The sequence below is a fragment of the Geotrypetes seraphini genome, chromosome 14 (genome assembly GCF_902459505.1).
Source record: "Geotrypetes seraphini chromosome 14, aGeoSer1.1, whole genome shotgun sequence".
Lineage (NCBI taxonomy): Eukaryota > Metazoa > Chordata > Amphibia > Gymnophiona > Dermophiidae > Geotrypetes > Geotrypetes seraphini.
The window spans coordinates 48,186,400-48,211,648 of NC_047097.1; the positions used below are offsets into that span (position 1 = coordinate 48,186,400).

At 42.0% G+C, this 25,249-nt stretch overlaps 1 protein-coding gene across 13 annotated transcripts in view; it reads right to left on the minus strand.

Annotated features, from left to right (window-relative positions):
* Nucleotides 1–25,249, minus strand: part of TCF12 (transcription factor 12) — an 807,409-nt gene that overhangs the window by 165,649 nt on the left and 616,511 nt on the right. Inside the window, exon 1 of one of the 13 annotated variants that reach the window (XM_033920047.1) lies at nt 11,134–11,298. The exons of 11 other annotated variants lie outside the window; for them this stretch is intronic. In XM_033920047.1, the coding sequence (XP_033775938.1) occupies nt 11,134–11,202 (69 nt within the window). In that variant the 5' untranslated portion in view covers nt 11,203–11,298. Of the gene's footprint in view, nt 1–11,133; nt 11,299–25,249 lie in introns of those variants that run through there. One more of the 13 variants, XM_033920048.1, reaches the window with a different exon arrangement.

Genomic DNA, 25,249 nt, shown 5'->3' on the forward strand with positions numbered 1-25,249 from the left:
CCATTATCTTGGCTACATTAAAGGACCCTTCAGGAGCATCCCAGGGAAATGAAGAAGATTGGGCTCATATGCAGCTCGTTATAGAGCAGGGAGCAGAGTGGACCTGCTGGGAGTCCAAGTTTAACTCCCGCAGAGAGTCAATGATAAGCTCTAATAGAGACGAGGATCTGAACAGCCGGCAGACAGTGGGGTCATCCCCTTGATCGAGGGCCACCACTGTATCTAGCACACATGCACCTGCCTGTGACCCTGCATCTTCCGACAGAGAGGACTCACTCTATGACATTAAGGACATAGAAATAGACCCTTCATCCTCTTATTTTCCCTTGGAAATGCTCATCAGATCCTGGCCAGCCTCTGAAACTGAAGCAGATGTGCTCTGGGAGCCACAGCCCCCTCATGCACCTCCTGGTGTGCTGCCAGACATCCCTTGGGGATTTCAGCCATCCCAAAATGTTCTCTACATTAGACTAACAAATTCTGAAGAAAATTCCACTAGGCAATATAGAGTCTCCTTTTGATGACTGCAGCTTTCATCCCTCGGGCTCTTTGGCCTCTGCACCCATGTTTAGGATGAGTGCCATTCCGGGACTCTGGAAGGGATTTTCTCCCAACCAATGGACCCCATGACCATTTCTCAGCCCTAGAAAGTAAAGGGGAGGCTAATCCAACCACTCCTTCCCCTCTTCAAATGCTGTGAAACACGTGGTACAAGGGCACTCTTTGGGCATCCATCCAGTGCCAAACTGGCATAAATTAGGGGTAAAGGAGCCCGAGGACAACATCCCTGTCAGCTTTGAAGCAAAATTAGGTTTGAAGTTCTGGAGAACTTTAAAAAATTACAATTTTTGGGAAATCCAAGATGACCATCACAGCAGCATTATGATGCTAAAAAAACGGCATTGAAATGCTTTAAACAAAAAAAACAACACAAAAAAACCAACAACTATTTTAAGATTTTGGAGGTGGATAAACTTAAGGGAAGGGGTAGAAGCCAAAAAAAGGGTTTTAAAGACACCTCCCCCTCCATTTTCCTCATAGGCTGTAACAGCCTTACTCACTGTGACCTGTGCTGGAAATGTGCTTCAGTCTGCCTCAGCTCCAAAGGTAGCTGGATCAGGGAGAAAAAATCACTGCCTCAGATTGCTCCTCCAGCACTAAATCTTTGAACCGCCAGTATGACCAGTGTCTGACTGAGCCTAGAATCCCCACTGACATGAAAAAGGGGAGGTAAAACGCAACTAGCAGCCTACAGGACCCCACTGAGTCCCCTTTGACTGCCTGACAGCCTGCACTCAAGCCCCTATGACACAGCATGCAAGAAATGCTATAAGGGGAATGGACTCCGAGTACCAAAAGGTTTCTGCAAACTGACCAACAGGTACCAGAGGGACTGGCCTGTCAGCTGCAGACCTCAGTCTGCTTCTCCTCCACACAGGCAGAGCTGGACCCTCGACTAGAGCTCTCAGCATCAAAACCAGTCAAAATAATGTGAAAAAGACTGAAAAAAAAAAAAAATAGAAATAAACGGAGCAGATAGGAATGACTTCTTCCAGCTCATGTACAGAAGGAAAAACTGAAGGGTGCAGCTAAGCCCTCTAGTGAAGGAGGGATATTACCTGTCCGTCCAGCACTGGGATATTACCCGTCCGTCCAGAATGACACACCTATTGCACAATAATAAGCATTAAGCTTTACATAACTTTTCAAAGCTATTGATGTTCTGAAAAATACATGGAAAGATTTTAAAACTAAAATTTAAAGGCCTTCTAAAACTCATTATCTGTAACTACTACTACTACTAATTATTTCTCTAGTGCTACCACGTGTATGCAGCGCTGTACAGAGTCATGAAGAAAACAGTCCCTGCTTGAAGGAGCTTAGAATCTAAACAGAAAAGACAGACAAACAGGATGCCATGGATACAGCTAAGGGGAATGGTTAATCTGCTGGCTAGGTTGGTGGGCAGTGGGGAATGGGGTTATGGATTGAAGGCTATATCACTTTTAAATGAGAATCACAAGGGCTTCATTTACTAACGTGTTAATCAATGAACATGCATTAACCTGAGTTAAACACATAGGCCCGATATCGGCGGCAGCCTAAAAAGTGGCCACCGACTGCATATCAATCACGTAACGGCACCCTAGAGAGCATCGTGCCTTCAGGCTTTTCTGGCGCCTATCTTTGTCGTGAATCGCGCCTACTTAGGTGCTTTGCGGCGCCTAATGCTGCTTCCAGCATTAGCCACGCCCATAGTGGCGATAAGCAACTATGTAGGTGCCTTTAATTTAGCCAATTTTTGCCATTTGAAATGGTGTTTCCGCCGGTAGGGCGCTTACTAGCGTCTAAATTTCAGAGTTTTCTTATAGAATATCCCCCAGCAAGTCCCTTTTACTAAAGCTTAGTGCATGCTAACATACATTATCATATGCTAAGGTATATAATAGCATGTGCTAAATGCTGCACAACCTAATTCTGTTAGCGTACACCAGTGGCGCAGTAAGGGGGGGACAAGGGGCGGTCTGCCCCCGGTGCCATTTTCCTCAGGGCGCTGGCACCCCTCAACCTCTCCGCCCCCCCTTCTAACTCCTCCCCCTGCCATGCGTATTCCCCCTCCCCCATACCTTTTTAACTTCGGCGTGAGCAGCCATCAACTTGCTGCTCGTGTCGGCTTCGGCGCTCTCTCTGATGTCACTTCCAGGACCTGCACCTAGAAAGTTATGTCAGAGAGAGCACCAATGCCAACGCAGGCGGCAAGTTGCTGGGTGCTTGCGTCAAACTTAAAAAGGTATGGGGAAGGAGCGCGCGTGCACACGCACGTGGCAGGTCGCCGCTCACCCTCGCTACATCACTACCATGCACTAAGCTTTACTAGTAGGGCCCCATAGTTAGGTAACAGACCCCGCTGAAAATAATGGCTTTTGCATTATATAAGGCACATTGTTAACACATTTGGAAACAAGGCTGACAACTTGTTTTTACCAATTCGGACAGCAAGCAAGAACCAAATCTTCAGAGCAGGGGATTGTCCCCTACATGTACACCCTGCTGCAGAGATAAGAAAGCATTCCAGGATGATGAACTGACCAAGACTAATGTCAGTAAAATGCTGCAGGACTTTCAAATAGAATTCTAAAAAGCCCAAAGATGCAAATCTATAGGTTTATCTCATATCTGTAATTTATATTTTGATACACTAGAAGGGTCTGTGTACAAGGCAGAAAGATCTCCTTGTTTGGTTTTGTAGTATTTTTCTTTTTTTTTTTTTTTTTTCTTTTGACAACGTGGCATCAGATAATATGCATCTGTAGGCAGTCGGAGTATTTCTTTTTGTGTAATTCTATTAACTTGCCAATGTATTTTTCCATCAGCGCAAGCTGGATGCTATGAGTATGTGCTGATGAATGATTTGAGGAAGTTATAGGATTTTATGATTTATTACCCGTTCATAGCAAAGGCGGCTTCTGCTGAGAGGAGAACTTTTGTCGGAGCAGAGACATACTTCAGAAACAAAAAAATGTATGGAATTGTTTAAGGGAAACATAATGTTTAATTCTTATGTCTTATAGCAAGACAATGAAAATATTTCAACCCTTTCTCTTTTTTTTGCACCAATTTGTTTCAAATGTCTTATCTTAAATCTTTGTTGACAGTGTACATTTAAATGTTTCTTTAATATATTGTTCATGTTACTTACTATCATATACCTCAAAAGAATAATATACTTTCTAGAGATAATCTTCAAACACAACTCATGTTTATAAAATCAAATATCCTGAACAAATGACTGCTTGCATCTTTCGGAAATAAAGTTCTAACCAATGTTAACACCTGATCCCTTCTCCTGATTGCTTGCGCCCACACAAATGGACATAACCTTTACTTTCAAACATCAATAAGACATGCTGTAAACAACACACTCTCCTAGCAGGGGACCACAGTTCAATAGGTTGGCAGCTCAACTTACTGGAGCTGAACTGGGCCAGCTCTCCTAGGTCAGTCCACTGCTGTTAGCAGTTATTTGGGAAAAGAGAGAAGAAGGGGAACAAAGTTATAGATTCTTTATTCACCATCCCTTCAGACTTTCTGGATGATCTTAATTCACAAACGATACCTTTCATCTTGCCCAAGCAGGAGGGGACAGCATAGCACAGAGGACAGATTTAACCGATACATACAACCAGTTGACATTTGCGGGATATAAGAAACAATATGGTATGGTATTTTCAGGAAACAAATGAAAGCATTTATGTTTAGAAAAAAAAAAGTTAAGCTCTGGAACGCATTGCCAGAGGATGTGGTAAGAGCGGATAGCATAGCTGGTTTTAAGAAAGGTTTGGACAAGTTCCTGGAGGAAAAGTACATTGTTTGTTATTGAGAAAGACATGGGGGAAGCCACTGTTTGCCCTGGATCGGTAGCATGGAATATTGCTACACCTTGGGTTTTGGCCAAGTACTAGGGATCTGGATTGGCCTGATGGAGTATTGGTCTGATCCAGTAAGGCTATTCTTATGTTCTTATAATACAGCAGATGAGATTGGCAGAAACCCAGTCTAAACTAGATAGTGCAGTTTTGGAGGTTTTTTTTTTTAGACTGTGCATTTTTATTGATCATTATTTGTGTGTTTTTTGGATATGTTGATAAGTTTTATTGCGAATGTTTTTAAGAACATAAGAATATAAGCAGTGCCTCTGCTGGGTCAGACCAGAGGTCCATCATGCCCAGCAGTCCGCTCACGCGGCGGCCCATCAGGTCCATAACCTGAATGTAACCCTCTATCCCCTTTTCCTTCAGGAAATTATTTAATCCTGTCTTGAACCCCAATACCGTACTCTGTCCTATCACACCCTCTGGAAGTGCATTCCAGGTGTCCACCACCCTCTGGGTAAAGAAGAACTTCCTAGCATTGGTTCTGAATCTGTCCCCTTTTAATTTTTCCGAATGCCCTCTCGTTCTTATAGTTTTCGAAAGTTTGAAGAATCTGTCCCTCTCCACTTTCTCTATGCCCTTCATGATCTTGTAAGTCTCTGAGTCTCCGCTTCTCCAGGGAAAAGAGCCCCAGTTTCTCCAGTCTTTCAGTGTATGAAAGGCTTTCCGTACCTTTTATCAACCGTGTCGCTCTTTTCTGTGCTCTGCCTTGTGAAAAGCGGAATATAAATACTGCATATAAACAGACTGCTCTTGCATCTTTTTGCTCACTGGTTGAATGCCACAACCGGGTTGAGAAAAAAATAAATAAAATAAAGCGTCTTGCCCATGCAATAAAACTTAAATTCCAGAGACCATAGACATAAGTTTGTAAAACCTCCATGTGAAAACATCAATCAACTCTTGCTTTGTATTTAATGCCCCTTCATAAGATCCAAAGCCGTAATAAAATATTTGAGCGTAAACACCCCGGTGGCAGTAGTAAAAGAAACACAGAGACCAGTGTTAATATCATGTCAGTGAGACTCCATGTGGTTTCTGTAATAAGTTTCCATTTGTGCTGCCTCATTTTCAAAAATATTAGCAGTCGGGAGGCTTTTGTTTGGAGTTATTATTGCGCAGCTGTGCACTGCCCAATAACATTAATAAAAGACACCGTGAACTGCTGTATTGCAAAGGGTGGCGCGCAGCAGCTCAGCAGTCCCACAGAGCTTAGGCACCTGTCAATCAGAGCACCAGTGGCCTAGTTTCCTGCCTCCTCCTCGTCACCCCTCCCCCCATCTCTTTTTCCCTCTGCCACTGTCCTATCAGGCCGAGCCATTAAAACTGCCATGTACCAGCTTTCTTAGAACCGTTATTAATACCTTATTGCTCCAACACTATTGGGTAGAACCCAGTTCCTCAATTATTTTTTTTTTTTTTAAGTTACCGAACACTTACAATTTTTTTTTTCACTGCCCTTTGTAGAAGTCACACTAAAAACACAAGGGTCATTTTTCAGCAAGTACAATGACCGCATTGTTCAGCATCCACACAGATGTTTAACTTAATCCATACATTTGGCACCATTAGCCATATAGGCAGCAGTGGTAAATTTACATATAGCGCATTTACCATATTTGCACTTTATCCGTATAAGAAAATGGTGGAGTGAGGGTAGGCAAAAAATCATCCACTATTCAGATAAATTGTTTACTTTAGGCCAGGGGTAGGCAATTCCGGTCCTCGAGAGCCGGAGTCAGGTCATGTTTTCAGGATATCCACAATAAATATGCATGAGATAGATTTGCAGGCAGTGCATGCAAATCCATCTCATACATAATCATTGTGGCTATCCTGAAAACTTGACCTGGCTCCGGCTCTTGAGGACCGGAATTGCCTACCCCTGCTTTAAGCCACTTAGCAATTGAAATAGTCCAATACTGTCTAAATAGCTTTTATAAATGATAGAGAGGGCAGTAAAACTTGTTTTGACTATCAGCCCAATATCAGATAGCAGCTATGTTACAAAAAGAACTACCCCAAATAATCATAATCATAATCATAAAAAAAGAAATGCATTTTGCGTGGCTGGGAAATGTATTTTGTATTCTTACAGAAATTTCCTTTTATCCATTTGCTGACAAGCTTCTCCTCAGTTACACCCAGGAGCCACGCATGAGTAAGAAAAAGGATCAGAGGCAATTTATTCTTGGCCAAGCAATAGCAGGAAACTGGAAGGCCTGAAAAAAAAACAGGCACCTTGATACTTTTGTGGTGGTCATGGATGCTCTTTGGGCTCCTTTTACTAAGCCGCGGTAGTGTTTTTAGCTTGTGCTGCAGATTAGCGCGCACTAACCTCCGCGTTACATGGAAAAACTAACGCCAGCTCAATGGAGGCGTTAGCGTCTAGCGTGCGCTAAAACCGGTAGCACAGCTTTATGTACAGCAATCATGGCAATGGAGCAGGATCCCGTATGTAGAAAGATTTCTGTAAACTATTATGGAGGGCTTTTATTTTGAAGCATTACACATAACCCTCAGGCCCCACAGGGTGCCAAATTCTATTATTTTAGATGTGAAGAATTATCATCTTGACCTTCAACAAACTCAAAATGGAACTTAATCTCTGGACAATGTGAGTTGCACTCAATGAAATTTCAACTCTGCCTGCAGAGACCTAAAGCACTCCCTCTGCAAAACAACTGGAATTTTTTGGCCCAAGGACAGGGGGAGCAATTCATTCATGCACACAGACCGCCGTCTAAAGCAAGAAAATACACTGACCAAACTTTAGCACAAAGTGTAGACCGGCACTCTGCAAACTCTCTAAACTGAAAGGAATCGACAAAATAGAGCAGGAAAAACAGTTATTTACAATGTCCAATGTGACACGGACAAGAGGGCATGGACTGCAGCTGAGGGGGGACAGGTCCAGGACAAATACGCAGCGAGTGGTGGACTCCTGGAATGCTCTCCCAGACGAGGTAATTGCGGAATCCACCGTTCTAGGATTTAAGGGTAAGCTAGATGTACATCTCCTTATGAGTGGCATAGAGTGATATGGAGACAAAAACTATGCCAGGGTACACCTGGCGGGGCCTCCGCGTGTGTGGATCGCCGGACTTGATGGACCTAGGGTCTGATCCAGAGATGGCAATTCTTATGTTCTTATCCCTTTACGGAATTCTAGTAATCTCATACTTGAAAAGATGAAAAGCAGATGGAACAACACTGACTTTAGCAAGTCAGCTATATCCTGCTCATTCGTTATTTCACTTATACAACATACTGGAAAATCCCCTTTTCAGAACCAGTTTTACATAAAATTTCTGCACCCGCTGAACTAATTGAACATTTAAGGCAAACCAAAACACTCCACATTTAGGGCCTTAAAGCGCGGAATAGTGCACGCTAGCCGCTACCGCCGCCTCTTGAGCAGGCGGTAGTTTTTCAGCTAGCGTGCGCTAAAAATGCTAGCGCACCTTCATAAAAGGAGCCCTTAAACTTTTAGCCAGGAACATGCAGTTTTGATTGCAACTGGCTACATCAAAGTACTTTCATCTGAATTGTCTAATAATTCAAAGGAGCTACTACAAACTGACTTGTACAAGCATGTTTTACTTTGAACAACCCCTTTCACCTCAAAACATCAATCTTTATGCCCAAGGGGTGGAAATCTAGATGACATTGGGGGGGACACATGTTGCCCCATCCCCAAGGGAACTCAATCTCCCTGTCCCGTCCCCACGAGTTTTCTCACTGTCCCTGCCCCATTCCTGTAAGCTCTGCCTTAGCCGCTCAAACCTTGAAGGCTTATGATTTTAAAGTGTTTGAGCCTTGTGCAGATGAGGATGGAGATTGCAGGAATGGGGCAGGGACAGGAAAAAGAGTTCCTGTGGGGATGGGGGGAAAATTTGTCCCCATCTAGAGACCTGTACAGCAAATGTACTTTCAGCAGTAACAACAGGTAACTGCTTTGCATCTCAATTTTCAATACTTTGAGGAGCTGGTTTGTTTTGATTAATCGAATCTTCCTCCTGTAAAAGCTATCTAGGTTTTGGGTCATGGAAACTATGACAAGGCTTTTTGTATCAACAGGTGAAGAGGGGAATCACTTACAGCTGTAGGAGAAGGAAGTATTCCATCATTTCATGTTCACTCTCTCTGCTGATAAGTGCCATAAACAAGCTTATCTGCAGTTGTATTGTTTAAGGAACATGGAATTTCTTATTCTCTGCTTCAAATGTAAATGGATTAGCACCTTAATTGAAGATTTAGGCTTATGTAGCCAAGGCCAGGATTTCTTACTGTATCCAATATAGTGCTGTGAAGCTTTGTCCCCACAACAATGTGGCTGTAAGATAGAACACAGAACCACAAAAATGGCAGCAGATAAAGGCCACACAGCCTATCTAGTCTGCCCTCTGTAAACCTTTCCTCTCCCTCAGACACACTTATTTTGGAAAAGTTATTTTTCCCCACTACTAGAAAACCAAAATCTCTAGCGTCAAAACGAGATTTAAAAGCCTTGAAATAAAAATGTGAAAAAATGATTTAAATTCTCTTTTGTATTTTTATAATCCTTAAGATGTCACTTTCTGGATCAAATTTGGGATGTTCCGACTTACTGGAAAAACAAACCAAAAAAGATTACCAAGAAAGACTTCTCAGCTGAAAATAATAAACTTGAATGTATACATTCAGACATGTTTCTATTTTCTTTTACAGAATTGCCAATAAATATGGTTTTTGAAAAGAAGCAGAAATCGTGAACACAGGTAAACCTTCCAGCATAGACAGAGCAACACAGACTAATCTTAACTGTTGCATATCATGGTTTACTAACTCTACAGGCTGATAAAGGTCACCTCTGACCGCTAGCAGGCACATGCTATCAATTTTCAGACCATCCCTCTCTCTCTACAGTACCAACTTCACCCTAAGCCTGGAAACACTTAATGAGATCAAAGCTTTTCCCTGCAGCAGAACAAAGAGAAATGTTGTAATGGGCGATTCGTGTATAAGAAAAAATAAAAAAAAAATCTCCATGCAAGTTAGATTCTGTCTGCTTTGAGGGGGTATTGTACTGTTAATTTTACTTATGTGTAATATATAGCATTGAGTAAAACTTCAAACAAACCGTGCAAGCAGACATGAAAGTAGTAGGGGGGGGAAAAAGCCATTTCACATCTGAAGGGGCTGGTATTTTTGTCAATGGAGATGAAACAGAAAGCAACTAATTGCCTCACTTCCCCTGCATCCTCTCAGACTTCATACTCCTTTGTTTTGGCCAAGGTTTAAAGTCAGATTACTTACACATTAGTTAAAAACAAGTTCATAAAACATGTAACACACAAAGATTGTAGGCCCAGAAGAGAGCTCTTGGGGAACAGAACCCAGCCTTGAAAGTTTCAGTTCCCTCCACCCTAGCATTCAGCAGTCAATTTAGAAATCCTTGTGGAAGACAAGCGAATAAAACAAATCTTAACCCAGTGGTTAAGCAGCTTTCCTACCTCGAGTAGAAAGATTTTTTAAAAATCTTTAGAAATGTGATGTGAATGTACATTATAAACAGTCTTTTGCTGTTTGGGTTTTTGCAAACTCCTACACAGAATAAACTAAAAATAATTAGGAAGAGCTTTTGAGGTAACGTCTGCTGCACAGTCATATTACAAGGCTGCAAAAGCAATTACAAAAAAAAAAAAAAAATAATAATAATAAAAAGATAACTGAAGGGTATTTTTGATTCTCCATGGTGTAATAAGCACTTTGGTAGCTGCACCAATTGTATGTGCTGCCTTAAATACACTTATTTGGAAAGTAGTCAAGTTCCTGAAAACAATTTATTTGCACAGTGACAAATTATTCAGACGTTTGGTGTTTTTATGCAGTTCTGTACATGGTAACTCCTGAACTGTCAAGTTCAAATTGGAAAGAAGTTTATAAAGATAATTAAAATACAGAAAATTATTTAAACCTTTGGCCAGATCCTAGATTGTTTTTAAAACCATCACACAGCATTTATCAATAAGATATACAGCACAAAGCTAACTTGAAAATTAATGCTTTAAAATGCTGAAAGCTGCAGTGAAAATGAGACTAACTTTCCTATAGGGTCAAAAAATGGCTTTGATTGAAAGCAGATGCAATAATAAGAGGAGTGGGGCTTTGAACCTCAAACTCCAAACAGGAAACACGAACCTTACTGGTTGACTGCTTCCCTAATCATTCCCAGAAATTCATACTTGTTATTTTTATAAGGAACCAGGAGACGACTTTCATCCTATTTTCCCCTGGCAGTACAGAGAACTCTTTGAAAGGAAAAAAAAAAAAAAAATCAACTACTGTATATATAAAGGCTATTTTCAGATTTTACACAAAACTAATTTCAATGTATTACACAAATATGCAGACTTTTGTTTTGATTTGTTAAAGAAAGAGCAACTGCTACGCTATTCACAGAATAAGCTCCAGCTTCTGAATAATCGAAAGCCAAAATAGTCGTTCAAATACATAAACATCTCTATTTTGTCATATACAAAGCTGTCAAAAATATGCACACATTTCCTACATAGTTCACACGGAGTCCCGAAAGTTCAGCTGAAAGCAGCACATTCAAAACCAAAGTTAGCACAGTGATTTCTCTCTTTTTTTTTTTTACCCTTCCTTCGGTTTTTCAGCCAGCAAAAACTACCGGAACAAAGAAATGCTTTCTTACCGTTTTCCCGTTGTAGTAGTACATCAAGGAATTGCTGCCCATCCCAGGCACAGGGTATGCACAATACATGTTGATTTCTCGGTAACGTGGCTGTGCCCAGTTAAAGTACGCCGCTTCCCTCTAAGACATACATCCAGTCGATGAGAGACTAATTCCTCCAGTACTGTGTACGCACACATGCAGCGAGCGACTCGACAGAACCTTATGCAAAATAGGGCTGAACCATTTTGCACAAGGGGCTGGGGGGAGATTCTGTACTCCACACCCTGCTTTTGTAGTGGGAATGCCAACAAGTTAAGCCTCCCTGAAGCATATCAACAAAACATATTCCAAAAATATATATTAAAAAGTGTGTTCGTCTGCACAGCCACCTCACAAAGTAATCATCAGCTTTGTCCATCTTAAATGGGGAAACTGCGAAGGCGGCAAATCCTGAGCTATTTAATCTTCTTTTTTTTTTGGGTTCTAATTAAATTAGTATATTTGTGGCAGCGGAGGCAGTATTTGATACTTCTCCAGCGACATTACCATCTGGTGCTGCCTAAGCTTTGACCAGCGCAGCACAGAGCAGTCGGGGACAGGGACCCTGAATCCTCTCTAACAAAATTCCAGACACTTTAAGCCTTCATGACATAATCACTTCCTTAACCAAAAGTCAGATCATGTCTCTAATACAAGGCAGGAGTTTAATAAACAGGCAAAACAACATTGATTTAATGTTAAACAAAGCTCAGACTACTGATATATAAAATGTACACGTGCAGAGCTAAATTCATAGAGGAGAGGGGTGCTGAAAAGTTCTCAGCCCAACCAAGAAGGGAATGACGTGGAGCCATGAAAGTTTCAAGTTTATTAAGTATTTGATTAATCGCTTACTCAAATATCTAAGCGATGAACAAATCATTCAATTTACAGATAATACAGGGGTTATAAAAGACAGATGGACACTGAACAAAACATATTAAATTAACGACTAACAGAATAAACAGAAAAGGAAAACAAAGGGAAAGGCAGGGTAATGAAATACAATAATAATGATAGAAAGAAGGACGATTGTGGTAAAAAACAATAGGAGGGAAATAAAAGAAGTAGTCTTATGAAAATAAGCAAAAATAGGCTGGGATTCCTAAATATCATAAGCGTCTTTGAAAAGAAAGCTCTTAAGTTGACTTTTAAATTTATCTAAGTTCTTTTCTTCTCTGAGATAAATAGGGAGGGAGTTCCAAGTTTGAGGAGCTGTAACAGAGAAGATAAAGTGCCGCCGTGTATTAATAACTTTAAGTGAGGGCGTAACTAATAGATGTTGGTCAATAGATCTCAGTGATCTGATTGGGGTATAAGGGATCAATAACTTGTAGATGAAAGCTGGGGTTTTATATAACAGGGATTTGAAAGTAAGTAGATTTAGTTTATATTGAATTCGATGCGCTACTGGAAGCCAGTGTGCTTTCTTAAGAAGAGGAGTGACGTGATTCCACATATTCTCCGCTAAGTTCAACACACTTGGCACATCGTGCCTGAAATTTCCGTAAGATCTGGTGAGTAGGGTGGATGGTCTATGAATTGTGGCAAAACATCCATTGTTTTCCAGTCTCGTGAGCGGGTGCATTATCTTGCAAAAAGAGAACTCCTTTCTAAAGCTTCCCTCTCTTTTCTTCTTTCAATGCCTCCTTTAATCATCACAAGTTACAGAAGTATTCTGCATTAATTGCTTGGCCCTTTGGAAGATAGCTAGTACAACTCCTTCCTGATCCCCAAATACTTTTGCCATGATCTTTCCTATTGACTTTTGGGTCTTGAATTTCCTTGGTCTTGGAAAACCGCCATTGCATGGACTGTTATTCTGTCTCAGGATCATAGTGGTATAACCACGTTTCATCAACAATAACTAGTCATTCCAAAAAGTTGGCACCAGTTTGCTGAAAACACTGTTCACTCAATGTTGTTTCTCATCGGCATTCAAACATTTGGGCACCCACTTGCTTGACAGCTTTAGCAAACCAGCTGCTCGATCCATGGATATCTGTAGTGTCTCAGCAATTGTTTTAGCTGATATTTGCCGAGCTGCCAAAACCAGGTCATGGATATGGTCAACAATTTCAGGAGTCGACACCGTTTGAGGCCTCCCAGACCCTGCTGCATCTTCGGTCTCAAAATCTCCACACTGAAAATTTGCACTCCACTTCTTCACTGTGGAGAATGATGGGCATGTGTTACTCAATGTTTGCATCATTACATTCATGGATTTTCTTTGGCGTTTTCTTCGGCAGGAATAGGAACTTCATGACGGCTCGGAGTTCCACACTTGAAAATTCCACACTTTTCATTGACACGGTTCAATCAATGATCTGAAACAATGTGAAAACATAGCATCCTGATTCAGCAATTGTCGCTTTGCAAAATAAAATAAAACTTTTCAGCTACAGTGGCAAAATAATGCTCAGAATTTCGGAAGTTGGTTGGGCTGAAAACTTTTCAGCACCCCCTTGCACACAACTGACAGGGTCCTGTGATTTTTTTTTTATATGCAACTCAGCCCCCTACTTCCAGTAAACTCACATTTTACCACTAGAAAGGCAACAGTTCTTACCAGCAATACAGCTGATAAACAAGAGGACATGAGCTATGAGACTGAGTGTCTGCCATTAATTTTCAACTCTCCCCTAATTCAAACCCAATGGTTTGACTCACTGTTTGCTCTTTCTCCTTTGAACAGCTAGCTCAGTCATAAAGACTGCTTGGATATGCACATACACACAGACTTTCCCCACCTTCCACTTAGTCAGGTAAATGCACTGAAAGGACCCAGGTAGGAAAAGTGCAGCAGGGCTCCTCTCAAAACCCTGTAATCATCTACCCTGAATCCTACCACTAGGTGTCACCCTTAAATATGACCACAGCTCCCTTCCTTCCGACCCTGGGGGCTGTCAATACTGCAGCATCCCTAGCTCTAACTGACCTGGGGAATAGTAGACCCCCTTTGAGGATTTATCTGGGGACTTCTGCATGGCAGGGCACAGTACTGACCATCTGAGCCAGTGGGCCAGCAGTAATTGCATTTTTAATTATAAAAAAAAACAAAACACTTTATAGTCCTCCTATTCCTGTCAAAATTTCACTATTCCATAGACCAAATTAAAGCTGGAACATCCCTCACCACTCCCCAATCAATATCCAGCTCTCAATTTGGTACGATGAAAAGTGTAGTTTGTAAAAGGGTGGATTCTCATCTGTGCTGCCTGCTGTGAGGATGATATGGTGGGAGGAACCTAACCAGACTAAACAGAGGGCAGAAGGGCAACAAAACATTAATGGAGTATCAGGTCACACAGTTTTCTCTCAAAGCAGTCTACTTCTCCCCTCTTCTTCCTTATCATTTCTTCTGAAGTTGTTTTCTTGATTCACTCTTCACAAGGCTTCATCTCCTTTTTTTCAGCTTTGAAATTTCAGCACATATACAGAAACTCAATCATAAGGCTCATGCCGGCCAACACCTAACATCACAAACAATAGCAGAGTACCTGGTTAAAGGTATGGATAGCCCAAAAAACCAACACCCCAAAACCAAGTTTTTTCTGCTTTCAATTTTTTTGAATTGTTCCCAATTTTAAGTTTGTTTTTTTAATCATTCATTTTAACAACTTTTTTGTGTAAGCATTAGATTAGAACGTGTAACATACTCAATTCAATTGTACACGTTAACTTATGGTTTATAGGTATACAATTAATTTTGAAAGCATTTAACTTACCTAAAGAAATGAACTCACAATGAATGTACATCAGAGAGCTGCACGGGAATGGGGCTGATGGGACTCCTGCAGGAATGGAAGTACCTCTTGCAGGGCTCCCACTGTGTACCTGTCACATGTTTAAGTAGGCCCCCTCTTCCTTCCAGTTGTACTTGTTTCATCACAAAGTTGCGGGCAGCGGTTCCTATACACTTTGGTGGCCCTCCTCCACCCCTAACTGAGGTTGGAACAAAGATACCTGGGCCATTCCACCACCTGAGTCCTCCCCTCCCCCCCTCCGGGTTTGTCCGTTGCCGCAAAAAAAGCATTGTGTAGCAACTGGACAAATTCTGGCGAGAAGAGCTGCGTGCCTGCCTGCGAATCCTCCCCGTTCACTTCTCCCTGTGACATCCACCCCTACATCCGCCCCTACTGCCGCAGCCCACTCTCGCGAGGGCGCTATCTTCACTTCATCCAGCGCTTCTTTTACCCGTGGCGCCAGCTTGCACTCCTGGGTCAAACTAACCGCCGCATCTCCTGAGCTCATGGTGGAAGCCACACCTGAAAGCGTGCGGCACTTACCTCGCTTAACTGCTTCTGACGCCATTCCCAGAACAACTGTTGTTCAGACTCCTCCTGAATTCGAAAGGCAAACACCACCAGAAAAATCAGACTCGGATTTTATTTTTTTTAACTTATGGGAAAGAAACCCTCAAACCAATGAAGCTCCTCAGGTATTCAGGTATGGAGGGTGGGGAAGGGACCTAGGTGGGCCAAGGTGTTGCCCCCAAAGTTGGCACCATTCAGCCAACACCCTGCAGCTCAACTGAGGCCTAAGCCACAGGAAGATTTCTCAACTGAGGCCTAAACCACAGGAAGATTTCTCAACTGAGGCCTAAACCACAGGAGGATTTTGCCCTTCTGATCCAGGAAACTGAATCCAGTAGCTGAAGCCAGGAGCCTAGAAGAATAGCAGTCATCCAACCTGCTGGAGGTAGAGCATACTGGTTGGCCAGGAGAGATTCCATCCAAGATATACACCTGCGAGTCAGTTCTCTATCTCTATCTGCTGGTAATAATAACAGTTTATATACCGCAGGACCGTGAAGTTCTATGCAGTTTACAATGATTAAAAGTTACAGATTGAGTAATACTAACAGAGTTAAGATTTAGCGGACAGTTATTGTGGGGAAAGATTGTTCAGTGTAGCTGCCTAAATACTTTAGGAACAAATATGTTTTTAGGTGTTTCCTAAATTCCCCATAAATATTCACAAGCATGAGTAATTGTTTCAGGTCTTTACCCCATAATGCTGCCTGATAAGAAAAGAGATGTTGATGGTGTCTTTTAAATTTACATCCTTTAACCAGTAGAGAAAAAAAATTCAAGTTTGAGCTTCTCTTAAGTTGAATGGTTGAGAAAGAGAAAAGGTCAGTTATATATCTGGGGGCTAGGCCGAAAAGTACCTTGAAGCAGAAACATCCGAATTTAAACTTCACATGTGCCTCCATCGGCAGCCAATGCAGGAGTCGGTAGGAAGGGGTTATATGGTCAAACTTCTTCAGACCCCAAATCAGCTTGATCACCGCATTTTGCACCAGCTGTAATCATTGGAAGTTCTTCTGTGAAATTGCTAGATAGGCTATATTACAGTAGTCAAGTTGGCTCAGTATAAGGGACTGTACCAGAATTCTGAATGATGAAGCATCAAAATATGCTCTAATGGACCGAAGCTTCCAGGGAGTAAAAAAACCCTTTCTGACCAAAGAGTCCACCTGGTCTTTCATGGTTAGGCCCTGGTCTAGTATTACACCCAGTACCTTCATAGTAGATTGGATAGGATAACTGAGTTTGTTTTGGTGTCAAGTGAGTGTGGCGAGGCTACAAAGAATTTTGTTTTTTCTGAGTTTAGTTTCAATCTAAATTCAGTCATCCATTGTTCCATCACATTTAGTACTTCTGTTGCCATAGGAGTGACTTCGGAGAGAGAGGTCGTGAATGCGATAATAATTGTGAAGTCATCTGAGTAACTGAATAATTTTATCCCCAGTTGGGATAATTGTGCACCTAGTGATGACATGTAAACATTGAAAAACAGTGGAGACAGTGAAGACCCCAGCAGAACGCCGGATGGTTTACTCCAGGTTTCAGATAGACTGTAGTTAAAGCGTACTTGATAAGTGCGGGATGTAACGAAACCTCGGAACCAGTCTAGCACCTTGCCTCTGATACCATTGTAACAGTTTCCCATGGTCTACTAGGCCAAAGGCAGAGCTCATATCAAATTGCATAATCAGTGCGTTAAGGCCCCTACTGAACAAGGAGCATAAATTATCCAAGATGGCCGCGATTACTGCTCAGTGCTAAATAGAGGTCTGAAACCAGATTGAGTTTCATGTAAAAGAGAGAATTGATCAAGATATTCCATCAATTGGGTGTGTACCAATCCTTCCATGATTTTTACAAAAAGTGGAATGGATGCTACTGGTCTATAGTTGGTTGCCACTGCTAGTGATTCTTTATGATTTTTTGGAATTGAGGTTATGATGTGACCATTATTAGTAAGGAAATTTGCATTTTTTAAATTATCGATCAAATAATTCAACAAAGCTAGTTTAAAGCTTGATGGGGCTGCTTTCATAGTTTCTGGGGAACAGGAGTCCAAGACGCAGTATGATTTAGTGTACTTGTTATATAATTTGATATAATTATTCCATTCTAAATTTTGAAAGGAGTTCCAAATCATATCCACTGGTATTTCATTCTTTGTATGTTAACTATTTGATGTTCATGTATATCATTTGCCGCACAGTTATTTCTTAAGTTTTTAATTTTTGAATCAAAATGCTGTGCTAGATCGTTTGCTGAAGGTAGCTTACTGTTATGCATGGATTGAGTGTAGCATGTAGTGTCGAATAACTTAAGAACATAACACAAGAAATGCCTTCACCGGATCAGACCGAGGTCCATCTAGTCCAGTGATCCGCACACGCGGCGGCCCATTTTGGTACTCCTTTATGGAGACCTGAAATTACCATATCCCTCAATATGATTTGCAAGAAGGTGTGCATCCAACTTGCGCTTGAAACCCAGAACCGTAGTCTCCGCCACAACATCCACCGGCAGAGAACTCCAAGCGCCCACAACTCGCTGTGTGAAATAAAACTTTCTGACATTTATCTTGAACCTGCTGCCACTCAGTTTCAGGCTGTGTCCTCTTGTCCGTGTCACATCAGACAAAGTTAGTAATGCTGCTTCCTGGTCTATTTTCTCAAATCCTTTTAATATTTTAAAAGTCTCTATCAAATCCCCTCTCAGTCTTCTCTTCTCAAGTGTAAATAGTCCCAGCTCAAAGTTTCCATTCCTTTGACAAGTTTCGTGGCTCGCCTCTGCACCCTCTCCATCAGAGTTATGTCCTTCTTGAGGTAAGGAGACCAGTGCTGGACACAGTACTCCAAATGTGGTCTAACCATTGCTCTATAAAGTGGCATTATGACATCTTCAGCTCTACTCGTGATCCCCTTCTTAATCATGCCCAGCATCCTGTTTGCTTTCTTCGCCGCCGCCGCACATTGTGCCGATGGCTTTAGGGTTCTGTCAATCAGTACTCCCAAATCCCTTTCCTGATCGCATTTTGCTAATGTCACCCTCAACAATCTATACTCGTGTTCTTTATTCTTCTTTCCTAGATGCATCACTTTGCATTTGTTTATATTAAAATTCATTTGCCACTTAGTCGCCCACGCTTCCAGCTGTCTCAGATCCTTCTGGAGATCCTCGCAGTCCCTTAGAGAGCCAACCGCCTGACATAGTTTTGTATCATCGGCGAACTTTATTATATTGCATGTTATTTCCTCCTCCAGGTCGTTTATAAAAATATTGAACAAGATAGGCCCAAGAACCGAGCCCTGGGGCACGCCGCTAGTCACTTTCACCCAGTCCGAGAATTTCCCTTTTATGCTAACCCTCTGCATTCTGTTCTCCAGCCATTTACCAATCCATCTGTGCACTTCTTCTCCTATACCATGTATTAGTAGTTTCTTCATAAGCCTTGCATGTGGGACCTTGTCAAACGCTTTCTGGAAGTCCAAGTAAACTATGTCCACTGGATCTCCACTATCCATATGTTTGTTCACTTTCTCAAAGAATTGTAGTAAATTTGTCAAACAAGACTTCCCTTTCCTGAATCCGTGTTGACTATCCCTTATTAGGTTGTGGTCCTCCAAGTGTTGTACAATGCTGTCTTTAATTAGTGTTTCAATTATCTTCCCAGGAACCGATGTGAGGCTCACAGGTCGGTAGTTTCCTGGATCACCTCTTGAACCTTTTTTGAAAATTGGGATGACATTTGCTGTCCTCCAGTCTTCTGGTATTTGCCCTGTTTGAATTGACATGTTAGCTACGGATTGTAATAGTTCGCCAATTTCCACCTTAAGTTCCTTTAATACTCTCGGGTGAATTCCGTCCGGTCCAGGGGATTTGTCACTTTTTAGTTTGTCAATCTGAAAGTATATCATGTCCAACGTCACATTTACTGTTGCGAGGCATTCCTCTTTGCCCCTGGTTAATATCTTCCCTGTGTCTGGCACTGTTGAAATGTCCTCATTTGTGAAGACAGAGGCGAAGAATGAATTTAACCTATCGGCAACTTCCTGGCCATTTCAGGTTTCTTAACGTTTGTTGTTACTTGTTCTTGGTGATCCTTGGCATTTTATTCAGTTGGTTCACTACTTTGGGCTGTAGATTACCCTTTTTTGCTGTTCACTTATAACAAAGTCAAATATCTTGGACCCCAAGTCAGTCTATGTATAGCAGGCGTTTTCAACCTGGGCACACCCAGCCAAAGAAGTTTCTCAGGATATTAACAAGGGATATGCATGAGATAGATTTGCACATAATGGAGGCAGTGCATGCAAATTTATCTCATTCATGTTCATTGTGGATATCCTGGAAACCTGACTGGATAAGAACCACTGATCTAGAGTGCATGTATTGTTGCAAAAGCTGAGGCATCCCTGATCACAGAACACATTTCAATGAATCTGTAAGCAAACAATCTGACAACTTCTTTGTGGTACAAAGTAAAACACAACAGGCCTGATAGTAAAAGCAATACAATATAATATTTATTCTTACATTCCGCTGGATACTACAAGTGGTTCTATGCGGATCAAACAAACAAGTTAGCCATTTCTAGGATACACAATAAAATATAGTACATATAACCTGAAAATATCAACACCAAATTTTTTAAAAAACAAATAAATCTTAAATTAATTACAAAAACAAGAATATGTATTCATCAGCAAGTGGTGAGCATATAACTCATCTGTGTATTTTTTTTTAAGTATCTGGATATCATTAGGCTGGGTTGGTGGTGTGTGTGTGGGGGGGGGGACAAGGATAGGCATAGGAAGTGCTAGAAACTATCCATTTAACAATGATATTCAGCTGTTAAATGAATGGCAGACCTAAATTAAATGAATAGTGCCAGTCCATTACTATTTACACTAATATAAGTACAGCAGCACTACTTAATAGGACAGACAATCACACAGGGATGGGTAACTGCGGATAACCACGGGGCAGGGACAGAGCCCACCGGGACAGAACCTGCAGTGACAGGACAGGGACAGAATCCATAGCAACAAGATACGGATAGGGATGGGGACAGGGACTAACTTTGTCCCTGTGTCATTCTCTAAACTTGAGACTAGTATCAATGTGTAAAAACTAAACACATTTTAGACAATTGGCAACTGAATTCAGTTATTTAAAAAACTGCATAAGCTGCTTTTGGATTTAAATTAACTTTGCTGTGGCAACAAGAGTCTTGTCTGCTGATCAGACTCCTACCATCTGCAAAGTCCTTCCATCATGTGCCCAGTTGTTCATGCATCTTGCTGTTACTGTAACAAATTCATCTAGCATTGCTGGCATCAAAGAACATTCCCAATATTTAAAAGACACTTATTTTCCTGTTCATATGAAACACAGTTTAGGCTCTCTTCTACATCAATGTCTGAAAGACAATCCGATTACTTCCCAAATGATGTAAAAACATAGGCAACTGAATCTTTGGGAAGGTTGTACCAAAACCAGATTGAAATGGAAGACTCTATTTGTGATTTATAAACAGTTGTACAGAATGTTGTCTCTTTTTATACTTTAATAAAAATATTTAAATAGAAAATCAAGTGTTTGAGGCTTGTGCAAATGAAGACAGTCTGCAGGGGCAGGGACAAGGCAAAGATGGAGAGAGAAACTGCAGGGACAGGGCAGGAACGGAGCCTGCAAGGATGGGGACAGAGCCCGCAGGGACGGGGACAAACTTTGTCCCTGTGCCATTCTCTATTACAGGGACAATGCCACTAATCATATCATATTAGTGTTTAAGCCCGTTATATTAACGGGTGCTAGAATAGATGTGTAAACTTTTAGCACAATGGGGTGCTGAGGCCATTCTTTATTTAGTTCTCTTTCTTTATTTGCTTCCTGCTCCCCCTGTCCAGCAGTAGCCCTTCTCCCTTCCTTTTACCTCCCCCTGTCCAGCAGCACCCCTTCCCTGCTCCCTCTGTCCAGCAGCAGTCCTTCTCCCTTCCTTTTACCTCCCCCTGTCCAGCAGCACCCCTTCCCTGCTCCCCCTGTCCAGCAGTAGCCCTTCCTTTTACCTCCTCCCCTGTGCAACAACAGCATTTCTCTTCCCCCATCCCCTGGTCTTCCTTCTCCCTCTTTCACTCTGTCTCCCCAAAAAGGTGCTGCAGCAGAATTTCCCCTGCGGTCTCACACAGCTGTTGGCAGCATTTCTCATTCTTTCTCCTCCCCCCCCTCCCGGGTCTCAGACAGCCGTCGGCAGCGCAGCATTCACAACTCGCTGCTCCTGCTTGCTTCGGGCCTTCATCACTGCCGAGTCTCATCTACTTTCTGTTTCCGCGAAGGCAGGACCTGGCAGCGAGGAAGGCCCGAAGCAAAGAGGAGCAGCGAGTTGAAGCCTCCCTCCTTAACCTATCTTCCGCCAATGCCGCTCTAGCCAGGAAGCGACTTCGCCCATGCTCTGGGGACTGTAACACTGTGCTTGCTGGTTTCGCTTCTCCTCCCTCCCCCTCTCCGGTTTTGGAGGAACAGGGTCGGGAAGCCGGGAAGCACAGCGTAGTCAGAAGTCAGCCGGCGTCAGAGATCAGGAAATCAGCTGAGGCAGGCACTGCGCGTGCACGGTCACGGCACCACAGACCCAACAAGTTTGAAGTGCGCATCTGCGCTAAGGGTTTTATTATAGCGGATTAAGCTAAGCACCAAAGCCAGCATTTAAATGGCGGTGATCCCAGCTGAATGTTGACCCCGACATCCTTCTGCAAAGTTTAATACACAATTGCTATTTATTTCTAGTCTTTAAAAAAAAGAAAAAAAATAGATTCAAGACTAGAGCAAGGCAAAAATTTGGACACTCTTCGGTCATGGTCTTGCTGAAGTATCCAGTCTTGTTCAGTCTCAGTTTCTCCACCTACTTGGAGACATTAGTCTCTTAAATATGTTAACATTTAGTTATATCCATTTTTTCCATTCACCAACAAAATGCTTCTTGTGCAACTGGCTGCCACACAACTTCAAAGCATAACAGATCCATTCTCTTGCTTAATAGATAGCAATAATTCCCCCACCCCAAATGTTTCACTCTTTTTTCCAAACACATCTTGTGTGGTTGCAGATAAAACAGTTCCATTTTCATTTTGTCTGTTCAGAGCACTTTGAGGGTATTTTTTTTTATAAAGTAGACATTAACATTTGCACACCTATTATGAGTATAAATATTTAGAATACTGGCATATGCACTTGTATGTTACTGTTTATTGAAAGCTTCTATACCGTTACTAATGGCTAGGGGGGGGTCAATTCAGAGCAGTTTACATGAGCTTCTGTAATGGTGTTACAATACATGGTAATACAATAGATGGTACTCACTGACGGTTTAGTATATCATTTATATGCACTATCTTTCCCTATATATACACTAGAGAATACCATATTCACCCTATATATACACATTCATCTTGCGTATTTATACCATAGTACATTAAGCCTATATATCTACATTCATAATACTAGTATCATGTACTGTGCTAATTTTAAATCCTACTTATGTATGCGCATAATGCCCATATCATGTACTATGTTTGTCCATTGGATAGATCTTTATTCTTCAGAATGGGCTTAATGTGTGAACATATGTACTTAAATGCCAAAAATCCATATAAGCAGTATGCTCTAAATATGCACATATCTTGCATAGTACATATTTGATAAACAGACAAATGTTTGGGTGACATTTGGTCTCTCCACTTAGCACATGGAACATATAGAATACAGAAAGTTATGGGAATATCTCTAGTAGTTAGGAGGGAGCTTTATGGCTGGGGTAAGTGGTTGTACCTTACCATCTATCATGCATGTCTTTATGAATTTGGTTATGTTAGTATTCTCTAAAAGAGAGTAAGGGCTCCTTTTACGAAGCTGCGTTAGCGGCTTTAGCACGCGCGACTTTTAATCACGCGCTAACCCCCGTGCTAGCCGAAAAACTACCGCCTGCTCAAGAGGAGGCGGTAGCGGCTAGCGTGTCCGGCAGTTTAGCGTGTGCTATTACGCGGGTTAAACCGCTAATGCGGCTTCGTAAAAGGAACCCTAAGTGTCTACTTTCCTTTATAGATTAGGCTTCTATCAGGGGCTCTATATACAGGTGAACTGTTATAGAACTTGCTCCTTTGTTCCAAAATGTTTCAGGCTTGTTAAGTTTTTCTTTGGCATAGTTTTAACCAGGGTGTATTAAATCGATGATTTTTTAAAAAAATTTAAAGAAAATGCTTTTTTGAGGAAAAACCTATCTCAAGATAGTTTTTTATTTAAGATACATTAAAGTCCACAAGTTATTCATCATAAAATAAGGATTAGTTTTTAATTATGTTACATGAGGCTGTATTGTCATGCAATGTTTACATTTTTGATAAATGAATTGTCATGGGCAATTTTTCTACCTAGAAGATATTATCACAGATACGTTGCTTTGCATTTCTCAAAACTGTGAATTTGTGTCTTTAGAGATAACATACTTCTTCACAGCAAAAATGTTAAAAAATATACTTCTTCTTTTACTAAGATATGATAGCGGTTTCTACTAGTGAATGACAAAGTGGTTGTTACCCATGGCTAGCCACGGGTAGCCGCAGGTAACCCGCTGAAACGGGGAGAGAAAAAATTGTGGTCACTACGGGGACAGGGACAAGGCCATTCACCACCCCGTGGAGTGGTGAATGGTCTTGTCTCCGCAGTGAAGTAAGCACGGATCGCGCAATCCAGCAACCCCATCCGATCAATGCATCCCGCGTCCTGCCATCTCCCTCCCTCCATCTCACCTTAGGTGCCAAATTTAATTCTTCTCCCAGCAGCACGCTTTCAATAACTCGCGCGTGCGTGGCTGCTTGAGTTGTTGATTCTTCTTCTCCTTTGACACAACTTCCTGTTTCCGGTTGCGTCAGAGGAGAAGATTCAACAATTCAAGCAGCCGCGCATGACTTATTGAAAGTGTGCCGCTTGAAGAAGAAGAATTAAATTCAGCACCTAAGATGAGTTGGAGGGAGGGAGATGGCAGGATGCGGCGATTGGGCGGGAGGTGGCTGCTGGACCGCGTGATCCATGATCGCACATGTTCCTTCACACTAGGAAGAAGAGCGTGAAAGGGAATGAGATGCTGGGCCAAGGGGATGAAGAGGGAGAGAAATAAACCCACAGCAGGAAAGAAAGGGGAGGAAAGACTGGTGAGCCAGATGCTGGAAGCAGGGAGGAGCGGGGGGGAAGAGGGAAAGAAACTAGATGGGGTTGCAGAGAAGAGACACATTGGTGTGGAAGAGGAAGAGAGGGAAAATCTGGACACAGGAAGGTAACAGAAACAGAGGGATAATTATATGCATGGGGGCATAGGGACAGAGACATAAAGGGGACATGCATGGAGATGGTATTTGGACACGGGGGGGGGGGGATAGCAGAGATATTAGAAATGGGAAAAATAGGAATACAGAAGCAAGATGGTTTGTGCAGATGGGATCAGATAGTTTGTAGGGATGGAATGAGGACCGAGCTCGCAGGCTCTGGTGGATTGCATAAATTACATTGTAACGTGCCTTGAAGGTAAGAGGGAGGAAGGGAGATGGTCGGACCGCGCGAGGGGTGCTGAAGGGTGGTAGAAAGGAACAGATGCTGAAGGGGTGACGAGAGGGAAGGATGGTAGTAGAAAGAAATGGAACAGACACTAAAGGGGGGTGGAGAGGAAAAATGCTGAAGTAAAATGTGGAAGACAGAGTGGGGAGAAGACGCTAAAGGGAAATGGGGAACAGAGAGTG